The sequence below is a fragment of the Excalfactoria chinensis genome, chromosome 2 (assembly GCF_039878825.1).
Source record: "Excalfactoria chinensis isolate bCotChi1 chromosome 2, bCotChi1.hap2, whole genome shotgun sequence".
Classification (NCBI taxonomy): domain Eukaryota; kingdom Metazoa; phylum Chordata; class Aves; order Galliformes; family Phasianidae; genus Excalfactoria; species Excalfactoria chinensis.
In genome coordinates, this window is record NC_092826.1 from 111,276,876 (window position 1) to 111,292,221 (window position 15,346).

At 38.4% G+C, this 15,346-nt stretch overlaps 1 protein-coding gene across 2 annotated transcripts in view; it reads left to right on the forward strand.

Moving 5' to 3' along the window:
* LOC140248152 (ubiquitin-conjugating enzyme E2 E2) overlaps positions 1-15,346 on the forward strand; it is a 208,456-nt gene that overhangs the window by 158,480 nt on the left and 34,630 nt on the right. For both annotated transcript variants that reach the window (XM_072328619.1, XM_072328618.1), the window contains exon 4: positions 7,958-8,090. In XM_072328619.1, the coding sequence (XP_072184720.1) occupies positions 7,958-8,090 (133 nt within the window). The remainder of the gene's footprint in view (positions 1-7,957; positions 8,091-15,346) is intronic.

The window sequence follows — 15,346 nt, forward strand, 5'->3', positions numbered from 1 at the left end:
GTGATCATACACTGTGTAATGGTGTTTGCAGTGAATAAATTGCTGTAGATACTGTAATATAAATAACTGTTTTGTGCATTAAGAAGCAGTTCTCTTCATGATGGTGTCTGTCTCAGGAACGCTCTGAAGACAGGATTTTAGAGGATAACAACACCGCAGTACTCTTGGTATAATACCAGCCTGCAAAAGTGCTAGGATGCCTTTAGTACTTTTTAGTGTTATTACTTAGTAGTGGATAATAAAGTGACATTTGCTTTGTTCTTAATCTACTTGTTATTTTTACTGTGGCCAAAACTCATGAATTTTAAACACAACGCAGCTCCAGCAGGAGGGAACCTGTGTTTCAGGTTCCCTTAATAATTTTTAATGGCTCCAGTGGCATGCATGCAGAGAAGTTTAATCACAAGAAAAAAAAATTTGCCTCATACTGACTTCAGGCACACCAAGCTGGCATGCTGCAGGTTTGTTGCAAGAAAGAAAGTAGCTGGAAGCCCCAAAGTTAAACCGAGAATTGCTTTTGGTGATAAATGTACCCCTAAGAAACATCCTGCTAAACCTAGAGGAGGCTAACAGTGAGACAGTGCCATATTGTACAGAATTCAATTGCTCTCAGTAAGTATATGAAATAATATCTAGTGTTACCCAGTAATACACTGCTGCCCCTTTGACAGCTCATTGGGATCTGTTGTCTTAGGTGTTCTTCCAGACGCATTTACCACGAACACATTGGTTCGAAAGTGTAGATGGAAATGTTAACTGACTTCAATAAAAAGCATTTGATGAAAGCAGGATATAACCATTTTGAAGGGATTGTAGCATGAGTTAGAAAAATATCTTAATATCCTCCTTCCCTTAATGCTTGCCTCAAAGCAATATTATTTCTTCTAAGTTTCTTATGGAAAAATGGTCTTAATCACAAAACTGGAAGAACAGGGAGAGGATCTGAGCCAGGTTTTCAATGAATTACAGTGAATTTTTTTACTGTAGTGGAAGCTGAGTGGTAAAAGTGATTTGTCTAAAATCTCTTTCTGCTAAAGCCTTTCTGAGCAGTTAGTGGCCCAGTTGCTTCACATTCAGTTTCCATTATGAATAAATAATTCTAATGAAAGATGTATACCCCAAAATGGTGCTTACCTTGTCTAATTGTTGGCAGGTTGACCAAATACTGGATATAGCATAGACCCAAGTTTCAGAGTTATACAAGTGCTGCTCCAAAAATATTATCTCCTCTTTTATTATGTTGGCCCATGACATTTAAGGTTGATGGTGGTGGTATGAAGTAGAGATTGAACATTGCCATCAACATTCTGTTACATTCTGTTGCTGCGTGGCAGACGGCAGCAGAGGTACGGTCTGACCACAGTCTGTGTCTGTATGAAACAGAACTGAATTCCTCCATGCAGAAAACATGGCACCCATTGACATTCATTGATGCTAGCTGAATGTTTATGGAGACCAAATATTGGATGAGAGCACAGTGGTGCATATCAGCAGCAGCATGAAAGACAAGGCACATTCTGGATGGCCATGCAAACCTGTTACATCACAAAATGAGTCTCTATCAACTCATCCACACAAACAGGCTAATGGTGGTGACCATGTATGAAAAATAGTGCTTTGTAGCTGACTCTGTCACATTGTGTTATTGTACTCTTTGTTTTAGTTTTAGTTTCCATGGAAGTAAATAGGAGTCACTGCTTTAGCAGTGACCTATGTAGATTATGGAAAAACAAGCTTTTGCACTACAGATGAGATCTAGTAAAAGTAAACAAGTTTTCAAAAACATCCCTTCTTAGAGTAGTTAGGACCTTTTTGTCCTCAGATTTTACTGTTGAAAATTATCCAGCTTTGGTGTAGATTGAAACCAGTAAGAACCATGAGCACCTTACAGACTGTTGATGATGATAGTTTTTGTACCACCTACATGAAGAAAATGATATAACAAATAAATAAATAAATAAATAAATAAATAAATGCAAGTGCTCAGAATGAAGTCACACATTCTAAAGGTAAAAATTTGGGGAAGGTTTGTCTCTTGATGAGGGTTTAAGTCATGAATACGGTAGCCAAAGTGCAGTAATTCTCTCTAATACTGAAGGGGCTTATTTCTTTAATTGTTCTTTGATTTTACTGCTAGGAGACCAGCTTACTAATTTTATTCATAGCAGAGATGTTATTAACCATACAACTGTGCCCATTGCCACAGGCAGTCTCAGTGCTCGCTGCTTATCTCTTTGTTTTTGTTTTGTAGAAATGTATTCCCTTGGCTGCTGTGGCAACTGTTTATTGCATACATTTATAAAAGTACCTATTGATACCACTGAAGCATCTAGGTAGGCGGCTGTGACTCCTTTCCCTTCCCTACCCCACTGTTACTGCAGCACCCGTTCTGCTTGCTCTTCATTTTGTACGTCTCAGAAGAAAGGAAATGGAGAAAGAGTAGACCATATGAGCAACTGCTGTACTGTAATAAAATTCCCCTGCACCATTTCCCATCCCCTCCTTTCTGTAGAAAGATATAAAATAGCAGGATGCGTTGATGCCTGTGGATAAGAGAAAAAGAAAAGGAAGTGCTTATGGGGAAGGGATCTGCATGAATCTGAAAGAAGCATCTTCCATGAAGAAGGAACAGTGATTCCTTATCATGCAGAGAACAGGGAGAGACATCACCCTCAAGGAGAAACCAGAAAATAAAGGTAGAATTGTCAGTAATGAGGGAAGAGGAGGGGATGAAAACTTGAGTGAGAGTGGAAAATGGAGAGAGGAGGAAACTAGGAAGAGAGTAGATGACCGGTGCACTGACACTGCCAAAGAGACAGCAGCAGGAAAGGAGGGCTGAGGACCACATCTATTCATGAGGGCATGATGCCAACACTTCTCAGCTCCACGGCTTTTGTGTCTTGTTGCATAGGCCTGAGCTGGGTGTGCATGTGGTTCAGGTATTGATAAGTTCAGTATGCCTTCTACTGGTATACTTCTTCATAGGTTATTCTGCAGACACAGAGCCCTGCTGTTGCTCACTTGGCCTTGAGTTGTGGTACAGACCAAAAAAATGCTTTTGCTTAGCACAGCATTCAAAACAGGGCTACATACTGGAATTGTTTCAATTAGGTTTCATCTGAGTTTCTCCCGAGATGTATCTCACTGAGAGCTGAATCTGCAGTCTTCAGTTTTGTCACATTCATCCTCTTCTCCCACCAGCTGCACTCTTAAATTATTTTGCCAGTCTCCCAGTACTTTTATATCGACTTTGCCCTCAGGTCAAGTGGTTCCTCAGAAGCATGCACTGAGGCAGCTAGAGGCAGAATCTACTCCAGCATGACTTTAGATGTGCACAAAACAAGACTGCAAGAAATTGCGCTGTGTGTCTTGTAAGGGGAGATGATTGTGTGGTGAGCTTCTCTACTCAGAGAGAAATTGCTTAAATAGTAAAGCATTACATAGGGCCTTCTTCTGCTGCCATATGTTACCAAAGATAGTTGAGAGGGTCAGCGTACACCATGGACTGAGCTTCATACAAGGGAACCCTAGATCTGTGGTTTGCTTCTGTGTGCTGATGCAGTTCACATTAGACAAAGATGAATTATCATAGAGAATGTCAAAGAAAGTTAGCGTGGACAAAGTTAGTATAACAGTCTGGTTCCACCCTATTCTAAAAGATGAGGATAAAAATGAACTTAACCTCAGCCAGTCAGGACCTTTCCAGTTCTTTCTGCGTCCTGAGGAATGGGAAGGATTCTCATCCATGATGCTTTCCTGTTTTATTTGGCTTGATTGCCTCTCTCCACACAACAATCACGTGTCAGAACTAGGAAGACAACCGAGGTTACTTCTTTGTGTTGTGCTACAGGCTTGCCTTTCCCTTGTGCTAAGGATTACAGTTATACTGTAAAAGTGGATTCCCACAAGATTAGAGACAGAGTGCAAAGGAAGACATTGGATTGGTCCTCATTTTCCACTTCACCAGAAACACAGCATGAAGTCATGCTACCTCATTATAGACACTGGGGAGGCATGCAATCCCTCATCAAGAAACCTAAGTTAGATTAGAAAATAATAACATTATTTTGACTAACTTATTCCATATGGCTACTTGATAAACATGTGGGATACCATTATTTCTTTGACCTTCTGTATTTTCACTGTTTTGAATTAAACTATGGCAATGGAAAATCAGCTCTGATAAAACTGAAAGGCAACGTTACTTTCCTAACTTCTTCAGATAAGTTTTCATCTGGTATGTCTCATAGAAGCTGTTGCTTACGTACAGCCCTTCAGCATCATTTCAAGTTGAATATTTTAGTATGTTCTAAATGCAGGGAATGCCTGGGATTTTTGATTCATTGTACGGGACAAGCAGTTTTTAGCAGCACTACTTTCAAGTGACTGCCTGCCTAAAACATCTTGAGGGAATGGAAAACACTCAGTGCATTAAGTGTATTTAAAGCAAAATGAATTCAGTTATAGCAGCATTTAAAGTATTTTGCAACTAACTGCAATTTATGTGCATACATTTCATTTGCAAGTATATATGTTGAAGCAGAGACAGAACAGAAGGATACAGGCAGAAGCAAAGGAAAATGGAGTACAGAGGACATGATTTTATTGATTTCTTTCTCCTGAATATCACACACCCATTCTGCTGTCATGCCAAAAGTGACTCCACATCCAGCCACCCACAGCTCCAGTCACATGGAACGGGCGTTATTCTGTGGGGAATAGTGGCAGAGGAGAGCTGGCTTTTGATGAGCCTTGGTAACTTGAAGCCTCCAGGGCCTTCCTGCCCAGCTGCACCCCCTTGGCCCTAAGCCACTAGGAGGTAACACTGGAAGCACTGGGAGTGCCATCTCCATTGATTCTGCACCAGGTTGGCAGCATTAGCCTTATATGCCCTGTCTGGGTCAGCTCAGTTCAAGGCAGTTAGTCTGCCCTTTGCTGAGCAGGTGTACATCCAAACCTGTCCTCCCAAAGATGACAGGACTCCAGGCACTGAGATGTTGAGTTTACTTTCTTTGAGATCTGTGGTTCAGTTGCCAGTAACACTAATAGAGTTGGAATATAAATCACAGTGAATGTAAACCATTTGGGCTTCAGCACGCTGGGCAAATATCCATGTAGAGAGAAGGGCAATTAAATCCTCTTGCATTGTAAACCTTATAGAATCAGGCTCTGGCTGAGGTCTTGCACATATGGGAATTTTCTCTGGTGAAGCTTGATGAGTCGTAGTGCTCGTTGCCAATAATGTGGATAAATAAAAGGCTTAACAATTAGGAGAGAAAGGAAACAAAGATAATACACCTGTCAAACTTGTTGTATTATTAATGTGCAAGGGAAAAAACGTTATGCTCGTGCATGCTGTTGCCCTCAGTACCAGCTGTTGACTGTGTGCATGAATCCGTATTTTACATGAGCTGAATGGCCTTGCTGCCAGCAAGCCCTCTAACAGACAACATCGATAACAGCAATCTACCCACACTCCATACAATTCCAGCTATTCTTCAAATTAATAATAAAGCTTAATAAAGCTTCATCTCTCATTTGCAAAGAAAACCTTCAATTAATGTTAATCAGCATCCTTAGAATGTGATCAGGCTGGGTTTGTAGCTGGACGTGCTGAAACAGTTCAACTGACAGATGGAGCATTTTCCAACTATTTTAATTAATGAATGCTCATTTCAAATGTTAATGCAATTAAATAAATAGACAAAACAAATAAAAATAATATACATTATGAAACTGCCACTATCAGAGTAAGTTTTGAATAAAAAAGTGAGCCTTGCTCAAACCCAAGAAAAACCCAGCCATCCTCTGCTGGCTACATAAGCTCTAATAAAGACAGGGCTTGCTTTTGATACTTGCTTTTTTCAACTGTTTCTCAGGGATTGACATTTATATCACTTCCATTTTAACCTGCTGGCATCAACTGAGTCATTTCTTCTCCAAGTATTAGAACATTTTTCTGCAGGAAATAAGAAAGGATTTCCTTCACGTATAATAGACTTTTTTCATGTAAGATTTAGGCTGCTCCTGCTTCTTACCTCTTTCTATTTGAACTAATTGCCTGATTATCTTTTTTTTAAGGCTTTACTTTCTGTGAACCCTGTATACCATAGCTCTGATGTAGTCCCACATTTGTTGGGCTTATAAAGAGTTCAATTAGCCCCTTAATGCCTAGTTCAGTCACAATTAAACCTTCCCTGTTGACTCGGCATTGGTCTTTCTAAAGGCAGTGGAGGTGTTTTTAATTATTCATTCTCTGGTTTGTTTCTTAGAGCAGTCTCAGCTGTGCTTTATTATTCAAAGGTTAATGCAAACTGAGAACTGGGTAAATTAAATTTGTTTGGCAGCTAGCAACTTGATGTATTGCAGACACTGTGAAATATGGATGGGTGGGTGGGTGGGTGGATGGATGGATGGATGGCAAACAGTCAACACTTTGCTACTGTGACATTTTAAAAGCCAGATTTTATCTCTAAAACAATTGTTAGTTGTGTTACTATGGCTGATAGCTAATTAATGTTCCATAATGTTATATTCTCTGTAACCCATTTTTGTTAAGAAAGCACATAGTTTAGAAAGCCAAGAAGCATTAACAGCTATTAGAGAAAATTGATGTAGGTACCATGACTAATGAACTATGCCACACTCAGTCACTGCATTGTATGAAGGGAATCATGCAGTCAGAAGTTTTAATGAAGGGAGCCCAAGGAATTTCAGGTGAAAGAGGGTTTTATTAACTTTCAGCGAACAAAATGAATAGTTGAGTAGTGAACATGACATGATGTCGTATAATAATTGTATGCCTTGGGTACATTGTGAGGCATGGAGCATAGCCAAGAGCTTTCATCTGTTCTATGCACAGGGTTATTTCACTAACCCCTGCATACTGTGGAAATCTTTATTGCAAATATAACAAGAACGGTTTCACAAGAAATGCTTTAAGACAATACTACGTCACTGATTTGAAAAATCTACAAACACTGCATTCCTTTGAAAAATATTAATCAGTTATTCAAAGGTTCCCATTCCAACTGATCCTAATTAAAATTCATGTCCTTTTTCAATGACTTGTATCAGCAGGCTGTGAACCAAAAAGAAGTCTTCATATACCTTAAGAGGCCACTCTGGGTAAAATACACCCTTCTGTGGATAAACATGTTGTATGAAAGAAGCCTACATAATCTTTTGGAATAGTAATGCCAAATAAATTCAGTAGTTTTCAATTGGCTTTTTCCAAGCACTGACTGTGTAAATAAGAGATTTTTTTTTGTTTCATGTATAGAACTATTTCTCACAGATTTTAAATACTGTTTCATTACTGTGTTTTTAAGTGAAAACTTTGAATTAACAGAATCCAACAGTTGAACCTGCTTCTTGTTTTTTGATTTTTTAAGATAGCATAAAAATTGCCAACTAAAGCAGCTTTCTGTACTAGTGACAGAAGTCCTTCGGATAGTAACTTACTTAGAAAGTGCAGCTGCAAGGTCATTTGTACTGCACTGCCTTTAGTACTGTATGTGCTGTATAATAATGTGTGTAATTATGCTGCTACTGATGAGGTAGGTGGATGAGAAGGTAGATGAAAATAGGAAGGCTTGTGAGGCAAGACAGTGACAAGGCATCTCAGCAAAGTCTCTGTATGCTAGTACAGTAAGTACTTCACATCTGCCCACTAAAATATTTGAGATAAGACCGTCAAGAATTTTTCTGTGCTTATTTGAATAATTTATAGTGTGGTTTTAATACCTCTTTCTGGCTGAGTATATCACTTCATTGACAATGCTCAGGACACCAGTAAGATATGTCATGCAGGACTAACTAAGCAACTACAGTACTCAATTTTCAACCCACAGCATTGCTGCAAATCCAGCACTACTACTAGAAGAGTGTAACTGATGCAGTATTTTCTTAATTGTATGTGGTTATTATGTTATTTTTTGTTTGTTTTCTATTTTAGTGCTGGACCCAAAGGAGACAACATTTATGAATGGAGGTCAACTATACTGGGGCCTCCAGGGTCAGTATATGAAGGTGGAGTTTTCTTCCTTGACATTACCTTTTCACCGGACTATCCTTTTAAACCACCTAAGGTTAGTAGGAGGATATTAAAAGTTTGATAGGAGTCCTCTCCTTGTGATATTTTTAACATCTATGTTGGTATACTCCTGTAGGATGAAATATAAAACTTCCAAGGCAATAATGAATATTTAAACAGAGTATTTTGATGGAAAGAATTTAAATGATTGCCTAAAATTTGCTTGCATGTCTCTGGTACAGTTGGATAGATATGGATTTATTTAGCAAATGGTTGTATAATTTCCAGCAGCTATTTGTTTGATTTGGATTTGTTTCGAATATGAAGGTAATTATATTTGAGTTGCATCCTTTGTAAGCATCTGAAGAATCTTTTCAGTTGACCCATATCATTCACCACGGGTCTGTGGCAGCCTGACAAAATGTGCACCTTTTGTGCTACCTCATACAAATTACTTCTCCAGATGCAGGCTACACTACTCTTTGCAAAGATTTAATTGCTTTATGTTGGCTTTCTGGAAGGCTTTGGAAATATGTCAGCAAAGACAAGAAATTGGATAGAAAGTCAAGAACTAACAGAATTCCTTACAGATTTGTTTTCTAATGCTGTCAGTAATGATGCTAACCACAAAATGTAAAGCTCTTCCAATAATATGAAGCTGGCAGATCATTACCATGACAGAGAAGGCTTAGAATTTCATGCAGGAAATATCTAGTGGTTTTGAAGACCAGAGAAACAGAAATGGGATGAAGTGCAGTAGAGTAGTATGTCATTGATAACCAATAGTAATAACTGTTGAGAGAGGATGTCCAAATGGAATTTTTTTGGTTGATCACAGTATTATTGCAAACCACCAGACTAGTGCATCTGGAAAAAAAAGAGAAAGCAAATACACCCCTAAGATGCATCATCTGGCATTTCCTATAGAGCTAAGGAATTGCTGGCATCATACATAAGACACTTGTAAGACTTCATCTGGAAGACTGACTACAATTATTAACACCCATATTCATTAGCACAAGGAGAAACATTAAAATTTACCCAGCAAGTCTGTTCATAGAATTAAATAAATTGATGGGCCTGTGTATTATGAAACAAAGTGAAAATAATTTAATTTTCCACCTTCCAAGTGTAGACAATGAGGTTTTGGAACAGGTCCCCATAAGAATTTTGAGAGAAAAAATGCTTCCCAGTTTTTGACACAGTTGTGAAAGGTTTGAGACACCATGTTTGCCGATAGTAGATGAGATTGCACTGAAAGAGGGAGCAGTTGATTCCTATTTGGTTGCTGTAATATATTTGAAGAGGAGCATTTGTAAATAAACTGTTATGCAGCCATAGTACTGTTCATAGTAGTTGTTATCAGAAAAAAAGGTCTTAAGAAAAGAGTGAGAGATGAGTTCAAAATACTTGTCATTCTGTAAACTGCACTTTCCCAATCAGTGGCCTAAAGATGGGACAAAACCACATGCCATAGCAGATAGAGATGACCTAATTTTGTTTCCCATTCCTGGTGTTCCAGTTTAGGGAAACTTTGAGGCTGCAGACAGATATTAAGGGAGTTGTAATCTATGCTGACCACAAATTTTCTGATTTAGATAATTGTGATTGTGCAATGAAGAAAAACACTGAAACTTTGTAACTGCGAGTTTCTGTCAGTCAATTAAAGCATGCGAACACTTAGCTCAGGCAATGCTCTCATCTTCTCACTTTCCTTCTGTTTATTTATTGAGTATATTTATTTAGTGGGTATTGACATATCCATTGAATGGATTTCTTGAATATAAAACAGGACATGAAGTTCTCACAATGATCCAAAACTGATATGTAAAAAACTAAATCTGAAAACCAAGTTGCGGGGTTATATTTTCTCCTTGTTGAATCTGTTGAATTTTAGGCAATGTATACAACAGCATCCTTCTAAAATAGAATGTAATAGTATCGTTTGCTGTTTGCCCATGAGACGAAGACTTTTTCAGTCCACCCTCAGTTGTGTTTGGCAACTGTATTTTTTTCAGACACGAATAATGCAGCTGTGCATTGCTTATTAATTAAATATCAAGCAAAGTGGTGGTTCTTATTCTGCTTTTTAATACATTTTTGGTCTGTCTTTATCTTGAAGCCAGTTGTCATTGTGAGAAATGTGTGCATATAAATCATATGAAAATGTACAGCTTGATAAAGGACAAGATAGCTGATGATGCCAAATTGTATTACTAAAAGGGCAGTATTTATGTTGTGAGAAACTGTTATCTATAAGAAAGTAATGAGTACATGTGCACAGGGGACTATAGTGTCAGATAGAACTAATATTTCACTAGTGTATTTTGTACACATAGATTCTTATTCTATTCACTTGAGCCACTGTCATAAATAACCCCTATTTTCAATCCCGCTGTAGAAAATCTTAAACTGTTGCTACTTCATTATACATTTTTTTCAGATCCTGTGAAATTGATTCACAGGTTATATAGTCTGGGAAGTCCCTTGAATAAAGCAGTGTGAAAAGATGGCTTCTGGTCATAAGGTAGCTACTGCCAGTCAGTATCATTGGGAAATGGTATCTAAATGGGTTTTCAGAACACTTATTTCTAACTAAAGAAATGTGCTGGTTATGTGGAATATAACATATGGCATCACTGTACAGTGCTATCTGTGTCACTGTGTGCTGGCAACTCTCCTGCTTCTCCAGAGATTTGTGATATTTGGGGTTCTTTTAAAAATCATTGTTCATAAGGTTATGTGAGTAAATAATCTTAGAATTATTTTTTTTTAAGTACATCCCACTCTTCAAGGCTATATATATATATATATATAAAGAGAAAGAAAGAAAACTGGAGAGAAAATACATAACTGTGGAACATACAGAGAAGAACATTAAATGTATCCCTAACTGTTGGCAAGGTTACCTCCATGTCAGTACATGGCAGAAAGGGTTTAATTCATGTTTCTTTCTATGATTGAATTCATACATTCCTCCTGAGATTTCTGTGGGCCACTTTCATCCCTCTTTTACCATGAACTAAGGAAACATTTAAATGAGTACTGTCAAAACTGATCTACTAAAAATGTGACCACAGAAGTCCAGGGAAGAAACAGAAACTGTATTTCCCAGATGTGATTACTTGACCCAGCTCGAGGTTCCAAAGGCAAATGCCTGTGTCACATAGTTATTGTTATTAAAGGGCCTAATCCAAAGTGTATTAAAACCTGCAGAAGGGTTTCTACAAGCCCTATTCCAAATCTATTTTGAGATGTTACATACTCTTACCATACATGTGCATTTTTAAATGCATGTTGGGAAGTGAAAAATAATTTTTAAATTAAGAAAGTAAATTAATATATTGGAAGTGAATTCTGGATAAATCTACTTTATTGTTTATTATTATATTTTTTTTAAAATGATGCAACCAAAATTTTTTGTATGTTATACAAAGATCTTCATATTTTCTAAAGGATCCAAATTCTTTCCATAAACAGAGTTGATGCTTATTCTGACCATATTGATCAATTCTGCTTCATACTGGAAAACATGGATTAAAATGAAAAATCTGCGAGCAAATTTGAGCATGAAGAAAAGATGCTTCAACCTGTATTTTGAGAATGAGGGGAATGTACAAAGTCATTTTCATTTGGCGACCCTGCACATAGCAGGGGGGTTGAAACTAGATGATCACTGTGGTCCTTTTAAACCCAGGCTATTCTTTGATTTAATTATTCTATGATAGCTAACCTGCTTTCTTCAGTTTTTATCCCTTTATCTCTATTTCTTGCACTATGTGCCTCATTTTATGTTCATGGTTTTGTACACCCAAACATCACCACCATCAGGCTTCACTTCAGTCTTTCCCCTAAAGGTCAGTTTTCCTTGTATCTGCCTTTGTAGTGACACCTGTTATGTCAGTGTCTCTCTAAAGCTGAGCCATAACCATAATATCAAAGTAAGATTTTCTTTTCAACAAACTAGATGATACCACGTGGTAGGTTGGAGCGTAACTTGGTCTCATGATTTTCATTTTTCCCCTTTGAAGTCAGTCTATTTCAGTCTTTCAACTTGCCTTGAAACTGGACTCCCAGCTTTCTGAGGCAAAGTTCAGTGCCCTTTCAGCTCTGTTTGCCTTAAAGACTCATGGCATTTTGCTTCATTTTGCCTTCCCAGACTAACTTTGATTTCTCTGTGTAACCAGGGAATAAGACTTTTAGAACAACTCATCTGAGAATGGACAAATTAGCTTTGGCTTTCTTTGATTCCCTAATCAATTAAAAATCCTGGCTGGCCTCCACTGCAAGGAAGCTTCAATAACTCCATGGGAATAAGTTGAGCAAGCCAAGAAGCAGGCAACCTGCAGAACCACCCCATCGTTACAGCAGTGCCCCAGGTCTCACACTGGGTTTGCAAAACGCTGCATAATACATACATGATCTCTGCCAAAGGCCAAATGCTAGTGGGATTTCAATCTTGGTCATAAGGGAAGGAGGCTTCACTTCAGCCCCGAAATGAGATGTCTGCCTCAAAGTGCAACCAATTCTAGAATCAAGAAAGTTGCGGTCAATTTGGAGCAGCCGCTTAAAGAAATGAAGAAAAGCGCTTGGATGGCCTGCCAAAGGAATAACCTTGCATTTCTCCAATGCTTTAATAACCCTTCAGCCCTTTGTAAAAATATCTTTGAGATTTCTTTTTCCTGCTATCTTTCTTTCCTCCTTAATGGATTCATACAGTTCTCTTCTTGACTTTTATGGAGGAGAGCTCTCTCTCTTGTTCCATCTCTCATTCTTGGGTTTTGGATGGGATATACAGCTTGCATAGGTAGGTGGATGTGTATCTGTGGGTATATGCAAGTCTCTCTGAAAATAATGCCTTACAAAGTAATGCCTCCCATTTATTTTCATGGAAACTACAACAGATACAAAGAGCTCAATAATACCATTCAATAGAGCAAATTCTCTGCTACAAAACACTATTTGTCACCATAGTCATCATCATTAGCCATGCATTTTTACCAGCCGTGAACAAGATTAAATGTGCTCATTATACATGCTCATAAAAATCTGCACCAGCAGTGATGACCCATTGTCATCATCACCACTGCTGAAATGCACCATCCACAACCTCACTGTACTATACATCCACTCTTTGGTCTTCAGAAATGTTCAGCTAGTGTCAGTGATTATCATTGTGTGCCATTTTTTGTGTGTGGAGGAATTCAGTTCCACCCCTTTTCTTCATCCGCACTTCCATGTAAGACACCATTTTGTCAGAGTGCTCTTATGCTGCCATCTGTCAAATGGCAACAACATGTAATGGAATATTGGTAGGTTCAACCTCTACTGCCATACCACCAACATCTGCCTCAGACATCAGAGGCCAACATAATAAAATAGAAGGGATTACTTTTAGATCAGACCTCATAGAACAGTAAAATAGAATAACAGAATTATTAAAGTTGGTAAAGACCTCTAATACCATCTAGTCCAATGCATCAACCCATCACTTTAATGCCCAGTGAACTGTGTCCCTAAGTGCCACATCTACATGATTCTTGAGCACTTCCAGGGACTTCCAGTGTACCACTTCCCTGGTCAGCCTATTCCAATACCTCTCCGCTTTTTCTAAGAAATTTTTTCCTAATATCCAGCCTGAACTTCCCATCATAGAACTTGAGGTCATTCCCTCTAGTCCTATCACTGTTACCTGGGAGAAGAGGCCGACCCCTGCTTCACCACAAACTACCTTCAGGCAGCTGTGGAGAGTGATCAGATCTTCTTTGAGCCTTCTCTTCTCCAGACTGAACAATCCCAGTACCCTCAGCAGCTTCCTATAAGCCTTGTGCTTCAGTCCCCTCACAGCTTTGTTGTCCTTCTCTGGGCACACTCCAGGGCCTCAATGTCTTTCTTGTGAAGGACTTTGAACTGAACACAGTACTCAAGGTGTGACTTCACCAGTGCTGAGTTCAAAGCGACAATCACCTCCCTGCTCCTGCTGACTACACTATCTCTGATAGATGCTAGGATGCCTTTGGCTTTCTTGGCCACCTGGACACACTGCTGGCTCATGTTCAGCCAGCTATCAACTAACACCCCCAGAACATTTTTCTCCATGCAGCTTTCCAGCCACTCTGCCTCAAACCTGTAGCAGTACCTGGGGTTTTTGTGACTGAAGTGCAGAACTTGGCACCTGTTAAAGCTCATAAATTGGATTTAGCCAATTATATATAAGTACACAAACTTTTTGACTGGAAATCTTCTACAGTTTAACCACTGTGGCAAATTAACAATGCAGTGTTATTGGAGCTAGAATTGGTGAAGGAAGGGTGATAATTCTGTCATCCTACGTACTGTCCTACCAGACCAAGAAATCTTTGCTTAGTTTTTCATACAGGTGTTTGCAGAACCATAAGCACTCCACAAGAGCACACTCCCCGCAAGATTTGTCACTGCAGTGGTGTCTGCATTTACATCAAGAATAATCTTCATTAATAACTTCTACACAGATATTTGACTGTGTTCAGTCTATTACAGTGTCAATTCAATTTAGCTGTAGCTGATACAGTATGGATATATCTATCATTATCCCAGTGTTCTGCTAGCTTTATTTTTTAATTTGAGTGATTTATAAAATCTCTTAATCCCAACTCTACAATTAATCTTGCTAGGGACTTTAATCTCAGTTGAATGAAAAATGGTTCACAGGACTTGAAAGCTGCAGTATGCTAAATCACCTCTAAATCAAAATTAAAATAACAGAAAACTCCATTTCCTCCCTGTAAATCTCATATGTCTATCAAATGACTGAAAAATTGTTCTCCGCATTTGAAAGCTTAGCTGTTTTAAATTAACTCTGAGACTGCACGGGGAGTCTTTTCCCTTTGTAAATATAATATACAATGTGTGTAGAGTCTGGTCTTAATGGCAATATTAAACATCTCTTCAGTTTGTTATGTGTAATTGCAGTATAACACTAATCTCCATGCTCAAAATATCATTATTTGGAATCCTTATGGTGTGATACAATCTTTGTATCAATTTCATAAATTCAGTTATGTGTATGATGGACACTTCCTTTTATTCTCAGCTTTACCCTATCACACTTAGTGTGTAAGTGATTGGCTGTTAAGGACACTTTTGTCTGGGTAGATGAGAAAAAAATATGCATTCCTTGATATTGCTAGCCTAAATTGCTCAAACAAAGCTTACATACAAGGCCCATACTTTCACTTCTGTTTGTCTCCATTAACCCAGTTTACATGTGAGCCTCCCAAACTCACAGTCCCCTTAAATCCGGGCTGTCTGATCACCACCATGTACCATATC